This window comes from Argopecten irradians, chromosome 15, assembly GCF_041381155.1.
Source record: "Argopecten irradians isolate NY chromosome 15, Ai_NY, whole genome shotgun sequence".
In the NCBI taxonomy this organism is placed as follows: Eukaryota; Metazoa; Mollusca; class Bivalvia; order Pectinida; family Pectinidae; genus Argopecten; species Argopecten irradians.
The window spans coordinates 18,373,752-18,398,231 of record NC_091148.1 but is presented as its reverse complement, the minus strand read 5'-3'; the positions used below and the strand labels follow the sequence as shown (position 1 = coordinate 18,398,231).

The following is a 24,480-nucleotide window of genomic DNA, read 5'->3' as shown; positions in this document are numbered from 1 at the left end:
ATTTTGAAAAGATTTGTGACCATATAAGTATCAAAATTGGAACCACTTATTGATAAAAATTTAGATATTAGAAAAACACAATAGTTGCTACATAGGGATTGTATTAAGGGTCACCAAATTTTGTGGCCATACCGTTATAATAGCTACTTTGACAGTACACTTGATTGAGATAGCCCTATATTATGGTTTTATGATATCGGAGTAGAAAATATATATGGAAACTTTGTCATACATTGACTCTGCATTATGCTAATATTCTTTAAATTATAATCTGGTTGTGTTTGTAATATAGTGTAACTTTTCTAAAGTGGGGACCTGCATATTTGGCCGAAGAAATCAAAATAATTACAAGAGTTTATTAAATCATTGTTTATCTTGAAATTTAATCATAAAATGAATATTAAAGTTAATGAGGACACAGCAATAATTACTGTCATAATTTAAGCCTCCAGACCAATTAAAAATTGTGTAACAAAGGGTGGGAAGGGGATTGGGAGGGGGCTTATTAAGGAATGCCATAGCACAAAATTCATGCAAGTTGGAATGTAATTCTGATATTATAATCTTCACATTCTAATTATGCCGATTATGGTATGAAAGGGAGAGGGTATATAACTTCAAATTCTTCAGAAGAGTTAACGTTGAGAGGCGCTAATTACAGCAATTACGGTATGTCATTTTGTGGAAAGGTGACATTTGAAGAATTTATGAAAATTAATTAATTTTACAATTTTTTCATTTAAAGCTTTAAAGAAAGTATCTGCTGTATTTTGGTAATTATTTTAAAACTGAATCTCCAAAGAAATATAAATTGAGTTTAGAGAAAGGATTAGAACATTAAAATCAATTAAATTGAAATGAAATTGGCTCCAATATTCAACAAAGCGTGAATTATTTCTATCTCACAGATTACACATGTCACCATTTAAATGTTTTACGGGTTATTAGAATTCACAGAAGTAATATAAATTCTGATTTTTTGGCTTCATACGGAAAAAACAAATCCTGAGATGTGCTGAGATTAAATTGGAGTAAAGTTTCGCTACGGAGATTGTCACAAATCTTATTATTTGTTTGATGTTTTAAACTGATGATGTTGAGCTTCCTAAAGACTTTTAAGGTCTTAAACTGTGTATAATTTTACTACTAAATACGGTGCTGGTGAAAGCTGCAATCGATGAGGGACTTTAATATGGGAATACGTTGATAGAGGCTGTAGACTGTACAATGTGGTAAGTGATAAAATACGGCCAGATTACTGACATTTTAACTCATGGTTACAGGGAGACAGCTGGGATAGTGGAGAATTATAACAAAGTTTACAGTTCATGTTTAGGCTTATAATGGAACTGGCTGGTGATTCTTTCAAACCACAAAGCTTTTTCTCACTGCTTTGGGAGTGGGGCACGTGGCTTTGAATTCAGAGAAATGTGCAACAAAACAAAGATTTGGGAAAAATTATAAAATATGAAATAGAGCATAGCAAAAAAGATTTTTTATTTCCAGTATAGTTTATGTGCTTTTCTGAAGCGAATTCATAAATATTTAAATAAGTCTTAACCAACTAAGTTCATCCAATATTTTTGAATAATTTCCAAGAAACTTTGATTTTGGGAAATTTAAGGCTTGATTTGGGGGGAAAAGTTAGGAATAGGGCCAAAAATCGGCCCAAAATAATGCTGAAAAAAAACCCCTGAACCATTACCATGATCACCATGGTAGTTTTAAGGTAACGCTCCAACAGTATGGTGACAATTTAGCTCAGTGGTTAAGGCGTCTAACAACATATTATCCCCAAAGGCACACTAAGTGGTTGAGGTGTCGGACAACTTTCTTTCTCCAAAAATACACTTAGTGGTTAGGGTGTCTGACAACATTCTATCTCCAAAAACACACTTAGTGGTTAGGGTGTCTGACAACATTCTATCCCCAAAGGCACACTTAGTGGTTAAGGTGTCTGACAACATTCTATCCCCAAAGGCACACTTAGTGGTTAAGGTGTCTGACAACATATTATCCCCAAAGGCACACTTAGTGGTTAAGGTGTCTGACAACATATTATCCCCAAAGACACACTTAGTGGTTAAGGTGTCTGACAACATATTATCCCCAAAGGCACACTTAGTGGTTAAGGTGTATGACAACATATTATCCCCAAAGACACACTTAGTGGTTAAGGTGTCTTGTATAACATTTCTATCAATGTTGCATAAAAACTCTTGGGACGATAGCGGTAAAAAGGTTCGTTTCTTGACATTCTACCGTTTGTTGCCATTAGAATTACTGTGACTATAAGTGTAGCATTAAATGTAAAACTAAATTCTACTGGTAATGTTGATGATCTGTACATTAAGTTACCGGTGTAGCATGGTATTTTGAATCATGGTATATTGACCCCGGGGTCAAAATACCATTATGGTGAAATGACCCCGGGGTCTACAGGTGAGTCTTATCCTTACAGAGCACCACCTACAATTCTACGCCATTTTGGTCCCTTTCTCATCAGCACTCAGACAATTAAACACTAACAGGTATTGTCTATGCCAGGAAGGTGCAGCAATTTAATTAACAAACCCCACCCCTACAGACACATTTGATCTCTTCTAAACCTAAAGCAGGGCCAGTTCAGTACAGAGTTTGAAGGGTGTATAATTGTGATCAGAATTTATTTGTTCAGAAACAGTCATAGTGAACATAAAATTCCTTTTCACATCTCTACATATACACAGTACCTTTCTAAATTGTAACTAAGTCCTATCCTATTGACCTAGAATTTTCTTCATATTTTTTTTCTGCTGCTGCAGCAGTCTTTACAGACAACGTTCCTAGATCAATGAAGTCCTTTATGTGTATCACCATCTGTCGCATTTGTCAAAATGCACTTCATGTCATATCGCAATAAATATCTAAATATTTTAATTGATCCAAATTTACATTTGTACTCAAAACTTTTTTTTCATTATTATTCATCAATGTCAGTATGAATCAAATTGATTTTGGATCACAAACAACTCTAGATATTGTTTTGACGTCGTTCTCGTCTTGCTTAAGTCATTTTCTCAATGATATTTAAAATAATTCAGTAGGGTTCTAACTTTATGGTCAAACCTGTTTATAAAAGATCCAAAGGCTAAAAGAAAAATGGTTTAATAGCAAAGTGGTCATTAGCACAGGTCAAATTAGGTTGAAATATTAGCCATTTGGAACCCAAAAAGTCATTGAGTAACTCATTCACCCCTGAATATACATTTAGACTCTTCCGAATTAAGGACTAGATCAGTCCATTTTGGAAATTCAGGGCTGAATGAGTTAAACGTTAAACGGTAGTTGTTAGCAGAGGTGGTCAACTTAGGCAGGTGTTGTTTAGATTAAGATTTCTGTAAATCTTGTTACAAAATCTTTGGGGATACAATAAGAGGTAACATTGAGAATAAATAAAAAAAGTCATGTTTTTTAGAGAAAGTGATACTGAATTAAGCACCCTTGGTTAGAGTGAAGTGTCTAGGAACTGATTGATCCTTCATGTCTATAACGAGAAGTCTTGTAGAAATCAGGGATGGACCGTGATTGGAAAAGTCAGTATCGTTATTGGTGTTGTATCGTTGTATTTAGATCTCCGATACGTCAACTTTATACCGATTCTATCTGGTCAGGCTAACTGAATGGCCAACCATAAAGCATTGGGGTTAGGCATTCCTACAGAGAATGTAATGACTTGAGCTATATTTGGATTGTGTAAAGCTTTGTTACCATCAAAATAGGGATTAGAAACAGATCGTTATGGAGGAATGTTTACAACTGTTCCCCAAAAACCTCTAAATATGTTAGAAGTTTCCACTCATGCTATTGTCTTTGATTTAGAAGTGTCTTATTGTGCTGCACGGGTGAATAAATTAATATAGAATTACCTAAAGAAAATATTATACATGTAGAGATCGGGGTAAGCTGCTGAATTTAAAATGAAAAACTGTGTACAGGATCTGTCAAAAATATTGTTTTGCAATTTTCAAAATGGTTTCAGCTCGCAAAATAAAGTATTCATTGAATCAAAATATTTTACGATTATTAAAATATTTTCAATAAAAAATTATTTTCCGAGGTGATTGTTTCAATTACAGCTGAACATCCATGGTTGACACTACCATTTGTGATTATAATAGCTCGGTAGCCATATTGATAACTGGAGAAGAGAATTCCTATTGATTTGTTTATCAGTGCCTTATCATAAGGCTCCTTCATCAGCTTTTATCATAGTCGCTAAAATTGAGTTGAACGAACTCTCAGAGAATTAAAACTTCTATTTTACTGTGATCATGCTGTCCATAACAGCATGCACACCTGAAGAATTATACATTCACTGAAGGAGAGGGGTGGGGGGATGCTGTTTACGTCTTGGTTCTGACTGTTTCCTACCTTGTAATTCAACGCGTGCTACCTGCTGTACTGGCTCGTACATTAAATATTGATCATTTTCTGTGCTAAAAAGGGCCGAGACAAAGCTTGAGTCTTAAATTAATATGTATTGATTTTAGGTTTAATTGTCAGTGTATTGTTTTGTAATTATTTAAATAGAGATGTTACTGAAATTTATAATTGAACACTACCGGTATGAAAGATATTGTCTCCAATTATAGATGAAATATATGCTTTAATAGACAAATTGCCATTCACTCAAAAAAATAAACAACTGATACATGCGTGAGCCACACATTGGGGTTATAACTATATAAATAATCATTATGAAAATACTATGTGATTCAGTTATTTACACTGTATACATGGCAAAGTCAAAAAAACTTAAAATTACCATCATATGATATATAAGTGTCATCAGTATACAATGTTTACTTGAAAACACATAATGCCTTGAGGATCAATATTTCCCCCTCAAATGTTTTCAATTTCCGCCACAACCAGTACTTTTTCATGTCACTCTAAAATCACATTTCTGTCCCGGGCCCTAACACTTTTAATTAATTGCACATATATCTGTCAGAATCAATTTGCTTTCATGATATATCTGTCAGAATCAATTTGCTTTCATGATTTATTTTAGTAGTCTGATCTGTTATATATATTATCGTTCACCCCTGGAGACACATTTGGACTCATTCAATTCAAAGGCTAGAACAGTTCATTATGGATCTTCAGGGATGAACAAGTGAATCAGTTGAATTATGTATTTTACAATGGGTGTGTAATAACTGGTTAACATGTTACCAGCAAGCTATTTATATAAGGGTTTGTGGCCTGATCACGATTGACCTTAACAGATCGGCCAAGCCTCGAGATATTGACCGGTCGTATCGTACTGCTTCTCTGCGTCATTGTTTAGTACTTTAAAGTTGATATTTGTTCTTACACACAGTGATGTTATCTGTAGGGGGTTTATATTACAGATAATTTCCTATTGTGAACACAAAGCTAAATATTTATCTTGTACACAAAAGGTTTCTGGGCCCAATTTTTTTTTTATTCAGGCAACATCAGATTGTGTTGAAATGAAATGAATTTGGTTTTCGTGGTATATATAATGAATGTGTTTACTTTGATCTATGTGTTTTGTATACAAATATGTAAACTGTATATAGACTGGGACAATAATGTGGAATAATTCTTCTGTTGTTTTTTTTTTTCAATGAAGTTTATATTCAGTAAACACATTTTGTTAATTACCTGCTGCATTATGCAGTATTCACATTTTTTAAAGTTTGACCCTAAATTAATTACCCTGGCTGTTGATGAATCATTAAACTTAAAGCAAACAAACAAAAGTATTAATTCACAATGTTATATTGCATAAAAATGTCTTAATTTCAATTAAAACAAGTTTTCTAAGAAGTGATTACTTCCTTATAATAATTAACTGCTTCACAAAATGTCCTTTTATTTGAATTCAATACCTGCTTTGAAAAAAGTCTTCAGTAATTTGCATAACTATAGAAGAATATACTCATGATAATTGATCTGCATATGTCAGTAATATTTTGGAGGAAACAAAAATTTTAGAATAATGTTTACAGAATGTAAAATGCAGAGCTATTCCATCTATGCAAAAGGGTTATCTGCCCTTGCTCTGGGTATTGATCGGGATGTTTTTGTGTTCGCAAGCGTAACATCATATTTTTCAGAGAAAACAACGTGAATTTCACTCGCAAATCAATGACATTAAATTGATAACTCACCCAAGGGAGATAACTCAGTAATATGCAAAGACATAAAATTGATGCATATACACCTTCGAATGTTATTATATAAAAATGTTCAGAATAACGTTGATCATTTGAATAAATATCAACCTTAACAATTTGAATAAGGTATACATCTGTAACAGGGTTATATTTTGTAATTGTTTAAATAAGTCATAAAATGTTATGTTATATTTTAAGGTGTGTGTATCTTTAAAGTAACACATCCTTTGATAGAAATCTTTTTAACCATGGTTAGACAATATTGATACATGTATTATGAATTGGGTCAAAAAATTAAACTCAAAAGGGCATATTTCAGAGTAGCCTCCCTTGCAGGTAGATATCCATTGTGGTGTCATTATTTTGTGAGTTAAACATTGTTTTCCATTAAAAGTATGATATTACGCTCACAAACATGTAACGTCATAATTAATACCCATAAGGGCAGATAACTCTGTAATATCCAAATACAGGATTACTTTTAACAAAATGAACAGTAAGTCTATATCTAGCTATACATTGTGGAGTTAAAGTGATTTCTTGTAGTACTTGGATATATTTAGAAACACTACTCTATTATGTAACGGAGAACAGACAAAAAGGCAGTGTGGTTTAACAGTAAAACATGGGCAGTCTAAAGCGCCTCAAACAGCTGCTGGGGAAGACTATCGACAATACTGGGTAATTTAGAAGTGTTTATCACTTAAACATGGCTGTAAATTAACGAGCCCTATGTTAACGACACATGGAAATCGTTTGGTTAAGTCAACTTTAATGAGATCTCGTGTGTTGTTCTTTTACTATTGCTATTGTTGAATTTCTCTCCACAAAGAATCATGCGTCGGAACTCGTGGAATTCGGCAGCTGTTAAGGCACAAGATGTGCAAATTACATTTCATTGCATCAAAGTTGTCTTAGAAACAAGGTTTTTATAAATTTCTGAATTGAACTTTCAAATTATAACACTATTTACATAGAATATTTCAAGTGTGTTTGATGTAATATATAGATTTTTTTTGCAATTTTTCGTTGATGACCTGTTGGCAGTCACCTCAATGTTAATAATTACAAGCATTGGTCCCAGAACTTACAGAATTTTCACAGACAAACTCTTGTGTTTGGTTTGTCTAAAAAGCAACAGATATTTTACAATACAACTTTAACTCTGACAGAACTAAAAAAAAACTTGATGACAGAAATGTAATTTGGTCGTGTTATTACTGATGACGATTCGTACATTACAGGGTGTCACCAGTTGGTTTAGTTTAACGAGACAGAATTGTCGTCGAGGGCGACATCATAATGAGGGGGTAGAAATGTCAGCCTTGATCACCAGATGGAGCCTCCAGTCGGGGTTTGTCGATGTCGCGGAATTGATTGGTCTCCACGGTAGACACTTTAATAGCAGCCACCTAAAAACTTGTGTCAGAGTCGTGTTCGTAGGGCACAACCAAAAAAAAAATGCTCACAACGAAAGAAGTCACGAATAAAAAGGAAATCTGTACTCAACATTAGAAGAAGTCCCTGTCTCTGAAGTGTAATACGATATTCTGATAAGTAGCTAGTTTACGTAGCTGTTACAGAATCACATTATAGTTGCAATGCCAATACAAAGGCCTTGTGAAACTTCTGATGTTTTCCCTTTAAGGAATTTTTTTGCCATGATGCATAAAACGGATTTTTTTCTCTTGAATCTGTCTCTGTTAGTCTCAATAATATCTTGTTTGGACAATAAACATAGGAGATATTCTTTGCACAACTTACAGTACATATTATACTTCCAGTCATTGAACATGCAGCAGAGCTTGACAATAAGCTAATTGTGTCCTACTTTACTTATCCGGTGGGATCCCTAAAAATATTTTGATGTAGTATTTCCCAAAGTCAAAGTTTTTATCGCTATACATGGCAAAAATCCTTGTGGTCTCGATGGGTAATGACAAACTGATGCATATAATTGAGCCAAGAACCCTTAGTACCAAAAAGTACTCACAAGCATAATGTATAGGTAAATAAAACAGAGAACAATGGGAGAGTCACAGGTATAGGGATGAAGAGGTGAGAATTTTTCAATCAACCTGTCTTTTTGTTCAAGGGTTGTATATCAGTTATTGCATGATTTCTTGTCACCTGGAACCTCCTTGACTGGCTTCGCTCAGGTGTAATAAATCACTTATTACTTGAAAGACTTGCAAAGACCATTACTTGCATCACCCTAAGACTATGTACAGTGCATTACATTTAAGTCAGTGACATTCACCTTGTGCTCCATTACCTATTTAATAATCTGTGCATGGTTATATAGCGTTACACAGTCTTTGACGTTAACTTTTTTCACTGCTAGTCCTTTGGACTGATGAACCCCAAAACTTTACCCAGCCGGCTATTTAAACACTAGTCCAAAATAAATATACAGCCTTATGCCCCAGCACTTTGGTCATCATCAGTTTAAGATTTTTGACCCAAAGTACAGTCTGGGTGCATTCGCGAACGCAAATTCTAACAAAATGATTCATCCGGATTGAAATAATCGCATACAGAATGCACTCAAAATGTGTTGAAAATGCAATTGACCACTGCAGATAAACTATTTTATAATGATTTTAATTGGGCAGGAATTAAGCCACAAGTCCAAACGGACTAGTTCATAATTACAATAAGCACTAGTATGGCCGTAGAATTACTAGTCGTGGGCATCAGACTAGTGTTTAAAGTCGCAGACTGGTTACATCATTACATGTTGGCCCATTTACTGAATTAGATTTTGCTGATAGTTCATTGGGATTGAAGGTCAGCACTTAATTATTCTTCATTAGGGCTCAGATTAACTGCAAGGTATTTTATGAACCTATATATTCATTAAGTGATTTTAATGCTCAACAACTTCAGAAGTCTATAGCTTTTGAATTGGGAAAATAGTACTTTTTTATTTCATTGAAATATGTCCATTTAAATGACTTATTTCTATTTACATGAAATAAGGAAAATACTACAACATTTCTCTTAGGAGAAGTGGCAATGTGTTCAGCCCCGATGGCACCTGATAAGTAATTCTAAAACAATTGAAATAAAAAGTTTCATATTATTTATTCAAAATTTTGTTACTAAAAGTAACCGACATTTTTTGTTTGTGTACTTTCAGGAACTGTCCAAAATAACGATGCCTGTTGTGTTCAATGAGCCACTGAGCTTTATACAAAGGATATCCGAGTACATGGAATATACTTCACTATTGGAGAAGGCTAGTCAGGCTTCGGATCCTGCTGAAAGGTTTGCTGTAAGTACCTGGTTACTTTACAAAGGGGGCTTATAGCAAGGGAAGATAACTATTGCTTTATAAGAGGGCTTATAGAAAGAGGAGATAACTGCTGCTTTGCAAAAAGGGCTTTTAACGATGGGATATAACTGTTGCTATACAAAGGGGGCCTATAGCAAGGGCAGATAGCTAAATTAATGCTTTTCAAAGAGGTTTATAGCAAGGGGAGATAACTCCTTTATGCTTTAAATAATTCAGTTTTTATGATTAAAAAAAGCTCAATTTGACAAATGGAAAATTATGCTCTCAATCTCTTTCATAAAATAAATCAATTTTGTGATATGGTAAAAAGATTATCAGAATTTTCAGAAGTTGAGAAAATCATGATTTAAATTGGCAAATTGATACTGTAAATTAATTTCACGCTGCTTGTGGGCTTTTCAAATTTAAATTTAAAAAAAAAGAATCGATTTAAATCAAATTAAAAAAAAAAAAAGAATCTTAATCACTATTTTTACAAAAACTCTGATGTGTATTAGCACTAAATCTTCCTGTTTTGCAGTACGTGTCAGCTTTTGCAGTATCTGCAATTTCCTCAAACTGGGACAGAATCGGGAAGCCCTTCAATCCACTATTAGGAGAGACGTTTGAATTAAACAGGTAATTATCGTGGAGATCATAATTTAGCTCTGATATCTAATTATCAGCATTAAATATTAATTTGATGGAGCCAAAGAGGTAGCTAATAGCTATGAAATTGAGGCATATTCTTTTTTAACTACTTCAAGATTACTAAGAAAAATTTATTTTTTAAATATCGGAACAGGAGGATAGATCAATAAAGTAGTTAAAATACTTTTTCAAAACTTGTGGAAATTAATTGAATTATAATGATTACATTCTTGATTTAAAATTCAAGACTTCAAGGAACATTTTGCAGACCATAGATGCCATAGGAAGATAGTTTTATGTTTAAATGGTCCATATCTTTGCTGCTGATCTTGATTTCTGAGAGGTTTTTGAATACATTACATTGTTTAAAATTGAATGTTCTATTTTTAGAGCTGACCTTGGATTCCGATTGGTTGGTGAGCAGGTGAGCCACCATCCGCCCGTTAGTGCTTTCCTCGTTGATTCTAAACAGTTCAAGATTCATGGGTCAATCCACCCGAAGTTGAAGTTCTGGGGCAAGTCAGTGGAAATCAACCCAAAGGGCACAATTACACTGGAATTGACACGGTAAGGATATACCCATAACACTTGTCTAACGGACCACCCCTGGGGAATGGGGGAGGTAGCTGACATGGTAAGGATATACCTATAACACCTGTCTATGGTGACCAACCCCGGGGGATGGGGGAGGAAGCTGACATCGTAAGGATATACCTATAACACCTGTCTATGGTGACCAACCCCGAGGGATGGGGGAGGAAGCTGACATCGTAAGGATATACCTATAACACCTGTCTATGGTGACCAACCCCGAGGGATGGGGGAGGAAGCTGACATCGTAGTAGAAGATATACCTATAACACCTGTCTGTGATGACCACACCCCCCGGGGAATGGGGGAGGAAGCTGACATCGTAAGGATATACCTATAACACCTGTCTATGATGACCAACCCCGGGGGATGGGGGAGGAAGCTGACATCGTAAGGATATACCTATAACACCTGTCTATGATGACCACACCCGGGGAATGGGGGAGGAAGCTGACATCGTAAGGATATACCTATAACACCTGTCTATGATGACCACACCCGGAGAATGGGGGAGGAAGCTGACATCGTAAGGATATACCTATAACACCTGTCTATGATGACCACCCCCAGAGGATTGCAGGGAGCTGACACAGTTATAAAGATATACCTGTAAAACCTGTCTGCCACAACCATTTCTTGGGGAGGGGCAGGGAACTGTCACTGTTGGTTTATGATGAATACCACCACTACCCCTCCCCCGGGGCAGTTGGGAGGCGGGTGATAGTCTATATCTGATTATTTAACACGTTCGTCACACATCGGGATTAAGAAAACTGGTTTCTTTGCTTGTCTCTACTTGTTCTATTCTGTCTTCATGTATTAGAGTTATCTGCCTTTGCAGTTAGGTATTGATTGTATGACATCATTATTTTTTTTCGCAAAATATCATTATATCTTACGTTGTATTAACTTAAATTGAAGGTGTTATGCTCATATACACATGACGTCACAATCAACACCTCCTGGCAAGGGCAGATTACTCTGTAATATGGGAAGAAGGAAAAACTGAATAAAAACCTTGAGATATGGTTCAGTGAGAAAGTAACTTTTAACCATGTTGGCCCTGCAGGTACAGCGTTAGAATTAAAATTTAGGATCTTAGCTTTTCTCCCTTGAATCGGCCTCTTTTTTGGCCTTGCCACTGTGAGGTAGGCTTTTGGTTCTGTCCCCTGGCCGAGACACCTTTGTCTATAAAAGTGGTAGTTTCTGCTACTGCTTAGCGTTAAGCATACAGGGAGTGGGACGACTGGTTTGCCCGTTAGCAGTGTAATTTGACCAGATGGCGGGGTGTAGCTTGGTGACTTAGGCAGCATGTTTCAGTGATATAGCACTATAAAAGGGCAAGAGCTCCACTATACAAGAAGACACAGCACAAATATACTGCAGTCTCCCAATCAATGCACCGCATATTCCATACATGCTTTTTTAATACACAGCATACATGGGAGGCCATGGGATGGCTATTAATTAATCAAACAAACAAAACAAACTATCACATCTCAAAAGCCAACCACCCCCCATGCAATTCCATCATACCTTTTCTCTTTAAAGAATTGTAAACTATTTACCTCATGCTTTAATTGTACACGAGACGTTATTGATGCAATACGCAGTCTGTAAAACTACAGTACAGAACTTGCATGTTGTAACATTTCAAATGCTCCTCACAGATAGTAGTCATTCCTTCTGCCTGCACATGCATTTTTATTTCCGCTAATTCTGGGAAACTAATTAACTGTTAATGGTATCATGCTCCCAGTATTGGGGTCGTCACTGTATTGACTATAGGAAAAGAGGATTAACAACGTAACATTCAAAGGCTTCTACAAACTATAAATTAGACTTGGTGATGTAATTCTATTTCTTAATGTACTGGATCATTATGTTATTGGAGGGAGAAATCTATTATGGATTTCTTAAGTGATACGTGGTATGATAACCAGATGTAGACATATGTATTGGCCTAGAGGACCACTGTGGTCACAGAAACATGAACACTATGTATCTAAAGTCTGTTATTGTTGTCGATCTGTCGCCTTGGTGATGTCTGTCCTGCTATGTATCTAAGTCTATTATTGTTGTCAACCTGTCGTCGTGGTGATTTCTGTCCTGCTATGTATCTAAAGTCTATTATTGTTGTCAACCTGTCGCCTTGGTGATTTCTGTCCTGCTATGTATCTAAAGTCTATTATTGTTGTCAACCTGTTGTCTTGGTGATTTCTGTCCTGCTATGTATCTAAAGTCTATTATTGTTGTCAACCTGTCTCCTTGGTGATTTCTGTCCTGCTATGTATCTAAAGTCTATTATTGTTGTCAACCTGTCGTCTTGGTGATTTCTGTCCTGCTATGTATCTAAAGTCTATTATTGTTGTCAACCTGTTGTCTTGGTGATTTCTGTCCTGCTATGTATCTAAAGTCTATTATTGTTGTCAACCTGTCCTTGGTGATTTCTGTCCTGCTATGTATCTAAAGTCTATTATTGTTGTCAACCTGTTGTCTTGGTGATTTCTGTCCTGCTATGTATCTAAAGTCTATTATTGTTGTCAACCTGTCGTCTTGGTGATTTCTGTCCTGCTATGTATCTAAAGTCTATTATTGTTGTCAACCTGTCGCCTTGGTGATTTCTGTCCTGCTATGTATCTAAAGTCTATTATTGTTGTCAACCTGTCTGGTGATTTCTGTCCTGCTATGTATCTAAAGTCTATTATTGTTGTCAACCTGTTGTCTTGGTGATTTCTGTCCTGCTATGTATCTAAAGTCTATTATTGTTGTCAACCTGTCGTCTTGGTGATTTCTGTCCTGCTATGTATCTAAAGTCTATTATTGTTGTCAACCTGTCGTCTTGGTGATTTCTGTCCTGCTATGTATCTAAAGTCTATTATTGTTGTCAACCTGTCGTCTTGGTGATTTCTGTCCTGCTATGTATCTAAAGTCTATTATTGTTGTCAACCTGTCGTCTTGGTGATTTCTGTCCTGCTATGTATCTAAAGTCTATTATTGTTGTCAACCTGTCGTCTTGGTGATTTCTGTCCTGCTATGTATCTCAAGTCTATTATTGTTGTCAACCTGTCGTCTTGGTGATTTCTGTCCTGCTATGTATCTAAAGTCTATTATTGTTGTCAACCTGTCGTCTTGGTGATTTCTGTCCTGCTATGTATCTAAAGTCTATTATTGTTGTCAACCTGTCGTCTTGGTGATTTCTGTCCTGCTATGTATCTAAAGTCTATTATTGTTGTCAACCTGTCGTCTTGGTGATTTCTGTCCTGCTATGTATCTAAAGTCTATTATTGTTGTCAACCTGTCGTCTTGGTGATTTCTGTCCTGCTATGTATCTAAAGTCTATTATTGTTGTCAACCTGTCGCCTTGGTGATTTCTGTCCTGCTATGTATCTAAAGTCTATTATTGTTGTCAACCTGTCGTCTTGGTGATTTCTGTCCTGCTATGTATCTAAAGTCTATTATTGTTGTCAACCTGTCGTCTTGGTGATTTCTGTCCTGCTATGTATCTAAAGTCTATTATTGTTGTCAACCTGTCGCCTTGGTGATTTCTGTCCTGCTATGTATCTAAAGTCTATTATTGTTGTCAACCTGTCGTCTTGGTGATTTCTGTCCTGCTATGTATCTAAAGTCTATTATTGTTGTCAACCTGTCTCCTTGGTGATTTCTGTCCTGCTATGTATCTAAAGTCTATTATTGTTGTCAACCTGTCGTCTTGGTGATTTCTGTCCTGCTATGTATCTAAAGTCTATTATTGTTGTCAACCTGTCGTCTTGGTGATTTCTGTCCTGCTATGTATCTAAAGTCTATTATTGTTGTCAACCTGTCGTCTTGGTGATTTCTGTCCTGCTATGTATCTAAAGTCTATTATTGTTGTCAACCTGTCGTCTTGGTGATTTCTGTCCTGCTATGTATCTAAAGTCTATTATTGTTGTCAACCTGTCGTCTTGGTGATTTCTGTCCTGCTATGTATCTAAAGTCTATTATTGTTGTCAACCTGTCGTCTTGGTGATTTCTGTCCTGCTATGTATCTAAAGTCTATTATTGTTGTCAACCTGTCGCCTTGGTGATTTTTGTCCTGCTATGTATCTAAAGTCTATTATTGTTGTCAACCTGTCGCCTTGGTGATTTCTGTCCTGCTATGTATCTAAAGTCTATTATTGTTGTCAACCTGTCGTCTTGGTGATTTCTGTCCTGCTATGTATCTAAAGTCTATTATTGTTGTCAACCTGTCGCTTGTCTGTGATTTTGTCCTGCTATGTATCTAAAGTCTATTATTGTTGTCAACCTGTCGCCTTGGTGATTTCTGTCCTGCTATGTATCTAAAGTCTATTATTGTTGTCAACCTGTCGTCTTGGTGATTTCTGTCCTGCTATGTATCTAAAGTCTATTATTGTTGTCAACCTGTCGCCTTGGTGATTTCTGTCCTGCTATGTATCTAAAGTCTATTATTGTTGTCAACCTGTCGTCTTGGTGATTTCTGTCCTGCTATGTATCTAAAGTCTATTATTGTTGTCAACCTGTCGTCTTGGTGATTTCTGTCCTGCTATGTATCTAAAGTCTATTATTGTTGTCAACCTGTTGTCTTGGTGATTTCTGTCCTGCTATGTATCTAAAGTCTATTATTGTTGTCAACCTGTCTCCTTGGTGATTTCTGTCCTGCTATGTATCTAAAGTCTATTATTGTTGTCAACCTGTCGCCTTGGTGATTTCTGTCCTGCTATGTATCTAAAGTCTATTATTGTTGTCAACCTGTCTCCTTGGTGATTTCTGTCCTGCTATGTATCTAAAGTCTATTATTGTTGTCAACCTGTCTCCTTGGTGATTTCTGTCCTGCTATGTATCTAAAGTCTATTATTGTTGTCAACCTGTCGTCTTGGTGATTTCTGTCCTGCTATGTATCTAAAGTCTATTATTGTTGTCAACCTGTCGTCTTGGTGATTTTTGTCCTGCTATGTATCTAAAGTCTATTATTGTTGTCAACCTGTCGTCTTGGTGATTTCTGTCCTGCTATGTATCTAAAGTCTATTATTGTTGTCAACCTGTCGTCTTGGTGATTTTTGTCCTGCTATGTATCTAAAGTCTATTATTGTTGTCAACCTGTCTGTCTTGGTGATTTCTGTCCTGCTATGTATCTAAAGTCTATTATTGTTGTCAACCTGTCTCCTTGGTGATTTCTGTCCTGCTATGTATCTAAAGTCTATTATTGTTGTCAACCTGTCGTCTGGTGATTTCTGTCCTGCTATGTATCTAAAGTCTATTATTGTTGTCAACCTGTCGTCTTGGTGATTTCTGTCCTGCTATGTATCTAAAGTCTATTATTGTTGTCAACCTGTCGTCTTGGTGATTTCTGTCCTGCTATGTATCTAAAGTCTATTATTGTTGTCAACCTGTCGTCTTGGTGATTTCTGTCCTGCTATGTATCTAAAGTCTATTATTGTTGTCAACCTGTGTCTTGGTGATTTTTGTCCTTGTATCTAAAGTCTATTATTGTTGTCAACCTGTCGCTTGGTGATTTCTGTCCTGCTATGTATCTAAAGTCTATTATTGTTGTCAACCTGTCGTCTTGGTGATTTCTGTCCTGCTATGTATCTAAAGTCTATTATTGTTGTCAACCTGTCGTCTTGGTGATTTCTGTCCTGCTATGTATCTAAAGTCTATTATTGTTGTCAACCTGTCTCCTTGGTGATTTCTGTCCTGCTATGTATCTAAAGTCTATTATTGTTGTCAACCTGTCGTCTTGGTGATTTTTGTCCTGCTATGTATCTAAAGTCTATTATTGTTGTCAACCTGTCGTCTTGGTGATTTTTGTCCTGCTATGTATCTAAAGTCTATTATTGTTGTCAACCTGTCGTCTTGGTGATTTCTGTCCTGCTATGTATCTAAAGTCTATTATTGTTGTCAACCTGTCGTCTTGGTGATTTCTGTCCTGCTATGTATCTAAAGTCTATTATTGTTGTCAACCTGTCGTCCTTGGTGATTTCTGTCCTGCTATGTATCTAAAGTCTATTATTGTTGTCAACCTGTCGTCTTGGTGATTTCTGTCCTGCTATGTATCTAAAGTCTATTATTGTTGTCAACCTGTCGTCTTGGTGATTTCTGTCCTGCTATGTATCTAAAGTCTATTATTGTTGTCAACCTGTCTCCTTGGTGATTTCTGTCCTGCTATGTATCTAAAGTCTATTATTGTTGTCAACCTGTCGTCTTGGTGATTTCTGTCCTGCTATGTATCTAAAGTCTATTATTGTTGTCAACCTGTCGTCTTGGTGATTTCTGTCCTGCTATGTATCTAAAGTCTATTATTGTTGTCAACCTGTCGTCTTGGTGATTTTTGTCCTGCTATGTATCTAAAGTCTATTATTGTTGTCAACCTGTCGCCTTGGTGATTTCTGTCCTGCTATGTATCTAAAGTCTATTATTGTTGTCAACCTGTCGTCTTGGTGATTTTTGTCCTGCTATGTATCTAAAGTCTATTATTGTTGTCAACCTGTCGTCTTGGTGATTTCTGTCCTGCTATGTATCTAAAGTCTATTATTGTTGTCAACCTGTCGCCTTGGTGATTTCTGTCCTGCTATGTATCTAAAGTCTATTATTGTTGTCAACCTGTCGCCTTGGTGATTTCTGTCCTGCTATGTATCTAAAGTCTATTATTGTTGTCAACCTGTCGCCTTGGTGATTTCTGTCCTGCTATGTATCTAAAGTCTATTATTGTTGTCAACCTGTCGCCTTGGTGATTTCTGTCCTTCTATGTATCTAAAGTCTATTATTGTTGTCAACCTGTCGTCTTGGTGATTTCTGTCCTGCTATGTATCTAAAGACTATTATTGTTGTCAACCTGTCGCCTTGGTGATTTCTGTCCTGCTATGTATCTAAAGTCTATTATTGTTGTCAACCTGTCGCCTTGGTGATTTCTGTCCTGCTATGTATCTAAAGTCTATTATTGTTGTCAACCTGTCGCCTTGGTGATTTTTGTCCTGCTATGTATCTAAAGACTATTATTGTTGTCAACCTGTCGCCTTGGTGATTTCTGTCCTTCTATGTATCTAAAGTCTATTATTGTTGTCAACCTGTCGCCTTGGTGATTTCTGTCCTGCTATGTATCTAAAGTCTATTATTGTTGTCAACCTGTCGCCTTGGTGATTTCTGTCCTGCTATGTATCTAAAGTCTATTATTGTTGTCAACCTGTCACTGTGTCCTTGGTGATTTCTGTCCTGCTATGTATCTAAAGTCTATTATTGTTGTCAACCTGTCGCCTTGGTGATTTCTGTCCTGCTATGTATCTAAAGTCTATTATTGTTGTCAACCTGTCGTCTTGGTGATTTCTGTCCTGCTATGTATCTAAAGTCTATTATTGTTGTCAACCTGTCGTCTTGGTGATTTCTGTCCTGCTATGTATCTAAAGTCTATTATTGTTGTCAACCTGTCGCCTTGGTGATTTCTTGTCCTGCTATGTATCTAAAGTCTATTATTGTTGTCAACCTGTCGCCTTGGTGATTTCTGTCCTGCTATGTATCTAAAGTCTATTATTGTTGTCAACCTGTCGTCTTGGTGATTTCTGTCCTGCTATGTATCTAAAGTCTATTATTGTTGTCAACCTGTCGTCTTGGTGATTTCTGTCCTGCTATGTATCTAAAGTCTATTATTGTTGTCAACCTGTCGTCTTGGTGATTTCTGTCCTGCTATGTATCTAAAGTCTATTATTGTTGTCAACCTGTCGCCTTGGTGATTTCTGTCCTGCTATGTATCTAAAGTCTATTATTGTTGTCAACCTGTCGCCTTGGTGATTTCTGTCCTGCTATGTATCTAAAGTCTATTATTGTTGTCAACCTGTCGTCTTGGTGATTTTTGTCCTGCTATGTATCTAAAGTCTATTATTGTTGTCAACCTGTCGTCCTTGGTGATTTCTGTCCTGCTATGTATCTAAAGTCTATTATTGTTGTCAACCTGTCGCCTTGGTGATTTCTGTCCTGCTATGTATCTAAAGTCTATTATTGTTGTCAACCTGTCGTCTTGGTGATTTTTGTCCTGCTATGTATCTAAAGTCTATTATTGTTGTCAACCTGTCGCCTTGGTGATTTCTGTCCTTCTATGTATCTAAAGTCTATTATTGTTGTCAACCTGTCGCCTTGGTGATTTCTGTCCTGCTATGTATCTAAAGTCTATTATTGTTGTCAACCTGTCGTCTTGGTGATTTCTGTCCTGCTATGTATCTAAAGTCTATTATTGTTGTCAACCTGTCGTCTTGGTGATTTTTTGTCCTGCTATGTATCTAAAGTCTATTATTGTTGTCAACCTTGTCGTCTTGGTGATTTCTGTCCTGCTATGTATCTAAAGTCTATTATTTGTTGTCAAACCTGTCCCGTCCTTGGATGATTTTCTGTACTGCTATGTATCTAAAGTCTATTATTGTTGTCAACCTGTCGCCTTGGTGATTTCTGTCCTGCTATGTATCTAAAGTCTATTATTGTGTTGTCAACCTGTCGCTCCTTGGTGATTTTCTGTCCTGCTATGTATCTAAAGTCTATTATTGTTTGTCAACCTGTCGTCTTGGTGATTTCTGTCCTGCTATGTATCTAAAGTCTATTATTGTTGTCAACCTGTCAACATTGGTGATTTAAAGTGTCCTGCTAAGTATCTAAGTCTATTATTGTTGTACTATGTCGCCTTAGGATCTGTCCGCTATGTCACTAAGTCCTATTATTGGTTGTCACCTGTCGCCTTGGTGATTCTGTCCTGCTATGTATCTAAGTCATTAATTGTGTCAACCTGTCGCCTTGGTGAATTCTGTCCTGCTATGTATCTAAAGTCTATTATTGTTTGTCAACCTGTCGTCTTGGTGATCTTCTGTCCAGCTGAATCTACAGTCTAATATTGTTGACAACACTGTCGTCTTGGTGATTTCGTCCAGCTATGTATAATACTATAATTGTTGTCACACCTGTCGCATTGGTGATTTGCATGTCCTGATATGTATCTAAAGTCTATTAATTGTTGTCAAACCTGTCGCCTTGGTGAATTTCTAGTCCTGCTATCGTATCTAAAGTCTATTATTGTTGTCAACCTGTCGCCTTGGTGATTTTCTGTCCTGCTAAAGATATCCTAAAGTCTATTATTGTTGTCAACCTGTCAGCCACTTGGTGATTTGACTTTGACTCCTTCAAACTCTGAAGATTTTGAACATCGTGTCAATATCTGCAAACTGTTTTCAACAACATATCAATGATATTATTCTTGTAGGTTAGTCACATTCACATTCAAATATTTACAGTTTGCACTGACATGGACTCAATAACCATGCTTTTCTAGTATTATCATTATCAGTGTATAATGTTAGCACAACACGCGCGGCAATTCTATTGTTACGTGAATAGTTGATGGCGTAGCAACGTGGGATAATGACCCCACTTTGGCGGGAACATATGAATGACTCGATTCCAATCAGCTGTTCAATCAAATTCGTTGACGATGACGGGAGAGAAAAAAAAAAGATGTGTGTTTTAATAAAAAATATGCAAATGCCGTGGGAATTAATAATATTCATTTACTTGAAAAACTGTAAATATAAGGAATAGATGTTTATTTTGTTGAGGTTATGAGGATATAATGATAATGGAGTATGTGTAAATTATGTAACCCCGGCAAAGCGGGTTACATAAAATTTACATGGGCTCCATTATCATTATACCCTCATAACCTCAACAAAATAAACATCTATTCCTTAAATGAATCATTTCATTTTCAAATATGTAGTATGATATTGCGTTAATTTTAGTTAAGATTTGAATTTCTGTTTCAGTATGGTGTGATGGAAATTTTATGTCACAAAACGGGATGGGGAAGAGTGTACTAAACTTCAAGCAAGCTGGCTGGTTTGGGAAAGATCTGCATAAAGTAGAAGGATATATATATGATAAAAAGTAAGTTTATTTTTATAATTATCTTACCAGATCAGACATGAAAAGGTCGGGGGGTCACCTGCCCAATCACACAAGTTTTTTCTTGGCCAAGTTCCTCCATCTGTAGACCGCTTGTGACTTGCATCAGGGCCGCTAAAAGTGATTGACAATGCATAAGTTGTATAACTTGTACAATCAACATTAAATAAATTTAAAGATTTAACTCATGGTTCTAATCAAGATATAGATGGTGTTATCATGGGTCACAATGAAAATGTTTGATGATTTTAGTAAAGTGAAGAGAAAAGCTGTGTACGGGAGCTGGGTGTACGATCTCTTCATGCTGGATGCAGCTGTTTATGATGACTTCATGAAACATTCGGCGTCAACAGCGTCACCAAGTCATTCTGCCAAAGTGAGTTAGGTTGCTATGGAAACCAATGACATTGACTTTTTTCTTCTAATACCTGCTGCAGCAATGCATCTTTAAAGTGAAAAGAATTTCACAGTATTTCTTGTAAAGCAATTAAAACTAATTCTTACATTCTCGTATCCAATATTTCCAATGTCAAATGCCTAATGAATTGTCAAAAGCACATAATTCCTTTCTTATATAGTTATCATTATACATGATGGTTTATTTTGATGCAGTGGTTATCTGTATTTCATTATAATTTTATAGTCTAACGGTGCTAGTGGTAGTTCGGATGTCAAGTCTCCATGTCCCAGGGATCCAATGAGTTATTTAATTTATTGTTGTCGACACTGTCGTCCAGGTGATTTCTGTCCTGCATGTATCAAAAGTATTATTATTGTTGTCATTGTCTCATTGGTGATTTCTGTCCTTGCTATTGTATCAAATTATTATTGTTGTCATTCACATGTCGTCAAACTTGGTGATTTCTGTCCAGTAAAAAGCATATCTAAAAATTGTTGTCAACAATCAAAACAAAGGTCTATCATTGTTGTCAAACAATATCAATTAGGGATTGTATCAAAATGAAAATTGTTTGTATCAAATTAGTCTATTTTGTATCAACCTGTGTCTTGGTGATTTAGGGATTGTCCTCAATTAGGGATTGTTGTCAAAATCTTTGGTGATTTCTGTGCTTGTATCTAAAGTATTAGTAGTATTGTATGTAAAATTAGGGATGATTTCTATCCTGCTATGTATCAAAAATTCTATTATTGTTTCACCCTGTCAAATTATGGATTGTAAATTAGGGAAATCAATTGTTTGAACCTGTCGTGGTTGATATCAAATTAGTGATTTGTATCCTGTAAATGATTTCTGATTCAAAAATCATTATTGTTGTCATTGATTGTATTTAGGTATTGTATCAATTAGTCCCCATCCCCAATTTCTGTGCCATATGTATTAAAGTCTAAATGTAAAATTAAATTAGGGATTTATATGAATCAAATTAGGGATTGTATCAAATTATCCAAATTATTGTATTGTAATATTTTCAATTAATTGGAAGTCAGATATCAAATTAGGGATTTAGTGTTAACTGTCAAATTATTGTGATTGTATCTAAGTAAAAATTAGTGGATTGTTGTATAAATTAGGGATTGTATCAAATTAGGGATTAATGTATCAAATTAGGGATTGTTGTATCAAATTAGAATTGTATCATGGGATTGTATCAAATTAGGGATTGTATTTGTCAAATTTAAATTGTATAGTGCAAATTAGGGATTTGTGTCAAATTTTCAATGATTGTATCAATTTTGATATTGGCTTTTGTATCCCTCATTAATTGGGAATTTCTCATTTAGGGAGGGATTGTATCAAATTAGTAACTTTAATTAGGTATCAAATTAACAATTGTATCAAATTTCAATACCAGACCGTATCAATTTAGAAATTGTATCAATTATTCAAGTATCAATTAGGGTTTATCAAATTAGGGATGTCCTGGTATCAAATTTTAATTGTTATCAAATTAAAATGATTGTGAAAATTTAGATTCTTACAAATTAAATATAAGTTTATTATTGTGATTTATTATGGTGTAATTCAATTTAGGTGTTACATTTAAATTAGGGAATCTGATGTTGAATCATTTCATTCTGATCTGGATTAAATGTAAAATTATTAGAAATTAGGTTTTAAAAGGATTTATTAATAATCATCTTAGGGACAATAATGAAAATCATAAATATCAATCAAATTGAATGAGTTGGGATTGATATCAAATTCGTATAGGGAATATTATTAAATTCATTATCAAAATTCAAATTATAGTCGGTCATCATTTAATTATTATCAAATTAAAATTTGATTGGTTCAAATTGGGAATTAATGATTTGAATTTAAATTGAGTTTTTATTATGTCGATATCATGGATTGTGTTCTTCAAAAACACATAAGAAATTAGGTTTGATATATGACCAATTACCATTGTATTTAGTATGGATCAACAATAATAAAAGTTAGTGATCTGGTGATTGATCTTTTGATAACAGATGCTTAGGGGATTTTGTATCCCACTTAGTTCATTTTGAACAATGTGATTTGACTTGATGTTCATCAAATTCGAGTGACAATGTATAAAACAATTATAAGGGTTTGTAATCTAATGATGACAACTTGTTGAATTGTATCAAATTAGGGATTGTATCTGTTTAATGATTAAAACTTATTGGTATTTATAATATATAAATTTCTTTAAAGACAAATAAAATAGGATTGAATGTATCAAAATTAGGGATGGATTTTTTCATGTAAATTAAATTGACATCATGGTTTATTTGTGATTTGATGTAACAAGTTTTAATAGAAATGGATAAATTTATAATTGTTAGTAATATCCCCATTAGTTTTAAAACCACTGACATGAATATCAAAAATAGGGGGAATGGTCAAAATTGATTCATAAATAGTGTAAATTGAAATAATAACAAATATCAATGGATTTGTGTATTAATTAATTAAATGTGTATAGTATTAAATTTAAAAGAAATGGATTGTTTAAAGTTCCTTTACAATTATTTGGTGATCAAAATTGTACATCAAAGATAAACCCCAAATGATTTTATAAAGCAATCTAAAGGATTATTGTAGTTAATAATATGAATGATATTTTTTTGTAGGAATTTGTTTGTGGATAATCAAATTTTAATAAAATTGACATGGAAATTTCAATGCTTTATACAGTAATTCATTGGTATAATTTATTAATCACAATTAAGGTTATAATAAATGGCAAGTCATTATAAGATAACCCCTTTGGGCATAGTGATTTATTTATTGTATATCAACATGAATATTTAGGAATTAAATCAATTTGTTATGTAGTCCCAAAATATGAAATGCTACGATGGAATCTATGTAACTGAAATTGGAATGAATTTGATAGAATGTTTAAGGTCAAAAGTGATTTCACAATTTTTTGTAACTAAATTAAAACAAATTCTAGCCAAATCAAACATTTTAATTAGTGATTGCTCTAGTCCTTAAATGAGAAAATTCTGTCTTTATAGTATGATTATTGCTGATGGTTTCAATTTGCATGAAAATCGAGTTTCATTTAAAATGATCAAAACATGATGTAAGGTAGTGTACTATGTGACTTCAAGCAAGCTGGCTATAATCAACATATCCCTAAATTTAAAGGATCACTAAATTCATGATTAATTTTATTTAAGCTGCCCAATCACACATTAAGTTTTCTTTGTAAAGTTTATCAAATTTTTGACCGCTTGTATCAAAAAGTGGATTGACAATAGTTGTATTTTAGTATTTCAACACCTTTAAATTAATTTTATGAAATTCATGGATAATCAAATTAATACAAAATTATGCCTGTGATTCGTTTAATTTCCCCATGATGATTTCAGTATCGGGATTCATTGGTAATTAAATTTATG

General features: G+C 34.9%; 1 protein-coding gene across 1 annotated transcript in view; it reads left to right on the top strand.

Moving 5' to 3' along the window:
- The window catches only part of LOC138308650 (oxysterol-binding protein-related protein 2-like), a 69,419-nt gene that overhangs the window by 34,480 nt on the left and 10,459 nt on the right, over positions 1-24,480 (top strand). The window contains 7 exon segments of the mRNA XM_069249689.1: positions 9,334-9,468; positions 10,010-10,107; positions 10,510-10,741; positions 20,481-20,540; positions 20,543-20,625; positions 20,896-21,019; positions 21,287-21,313. Coding sequence (XP_069105790.1) covers positions 9,334-9,468; positions 10,010-10,107; positions 10,510-10,741; positions 20,481-20,540; positions 20,543-20,625; positions 20,896-21,019; positions 21,287-21,313 — 759 coding nt within the window.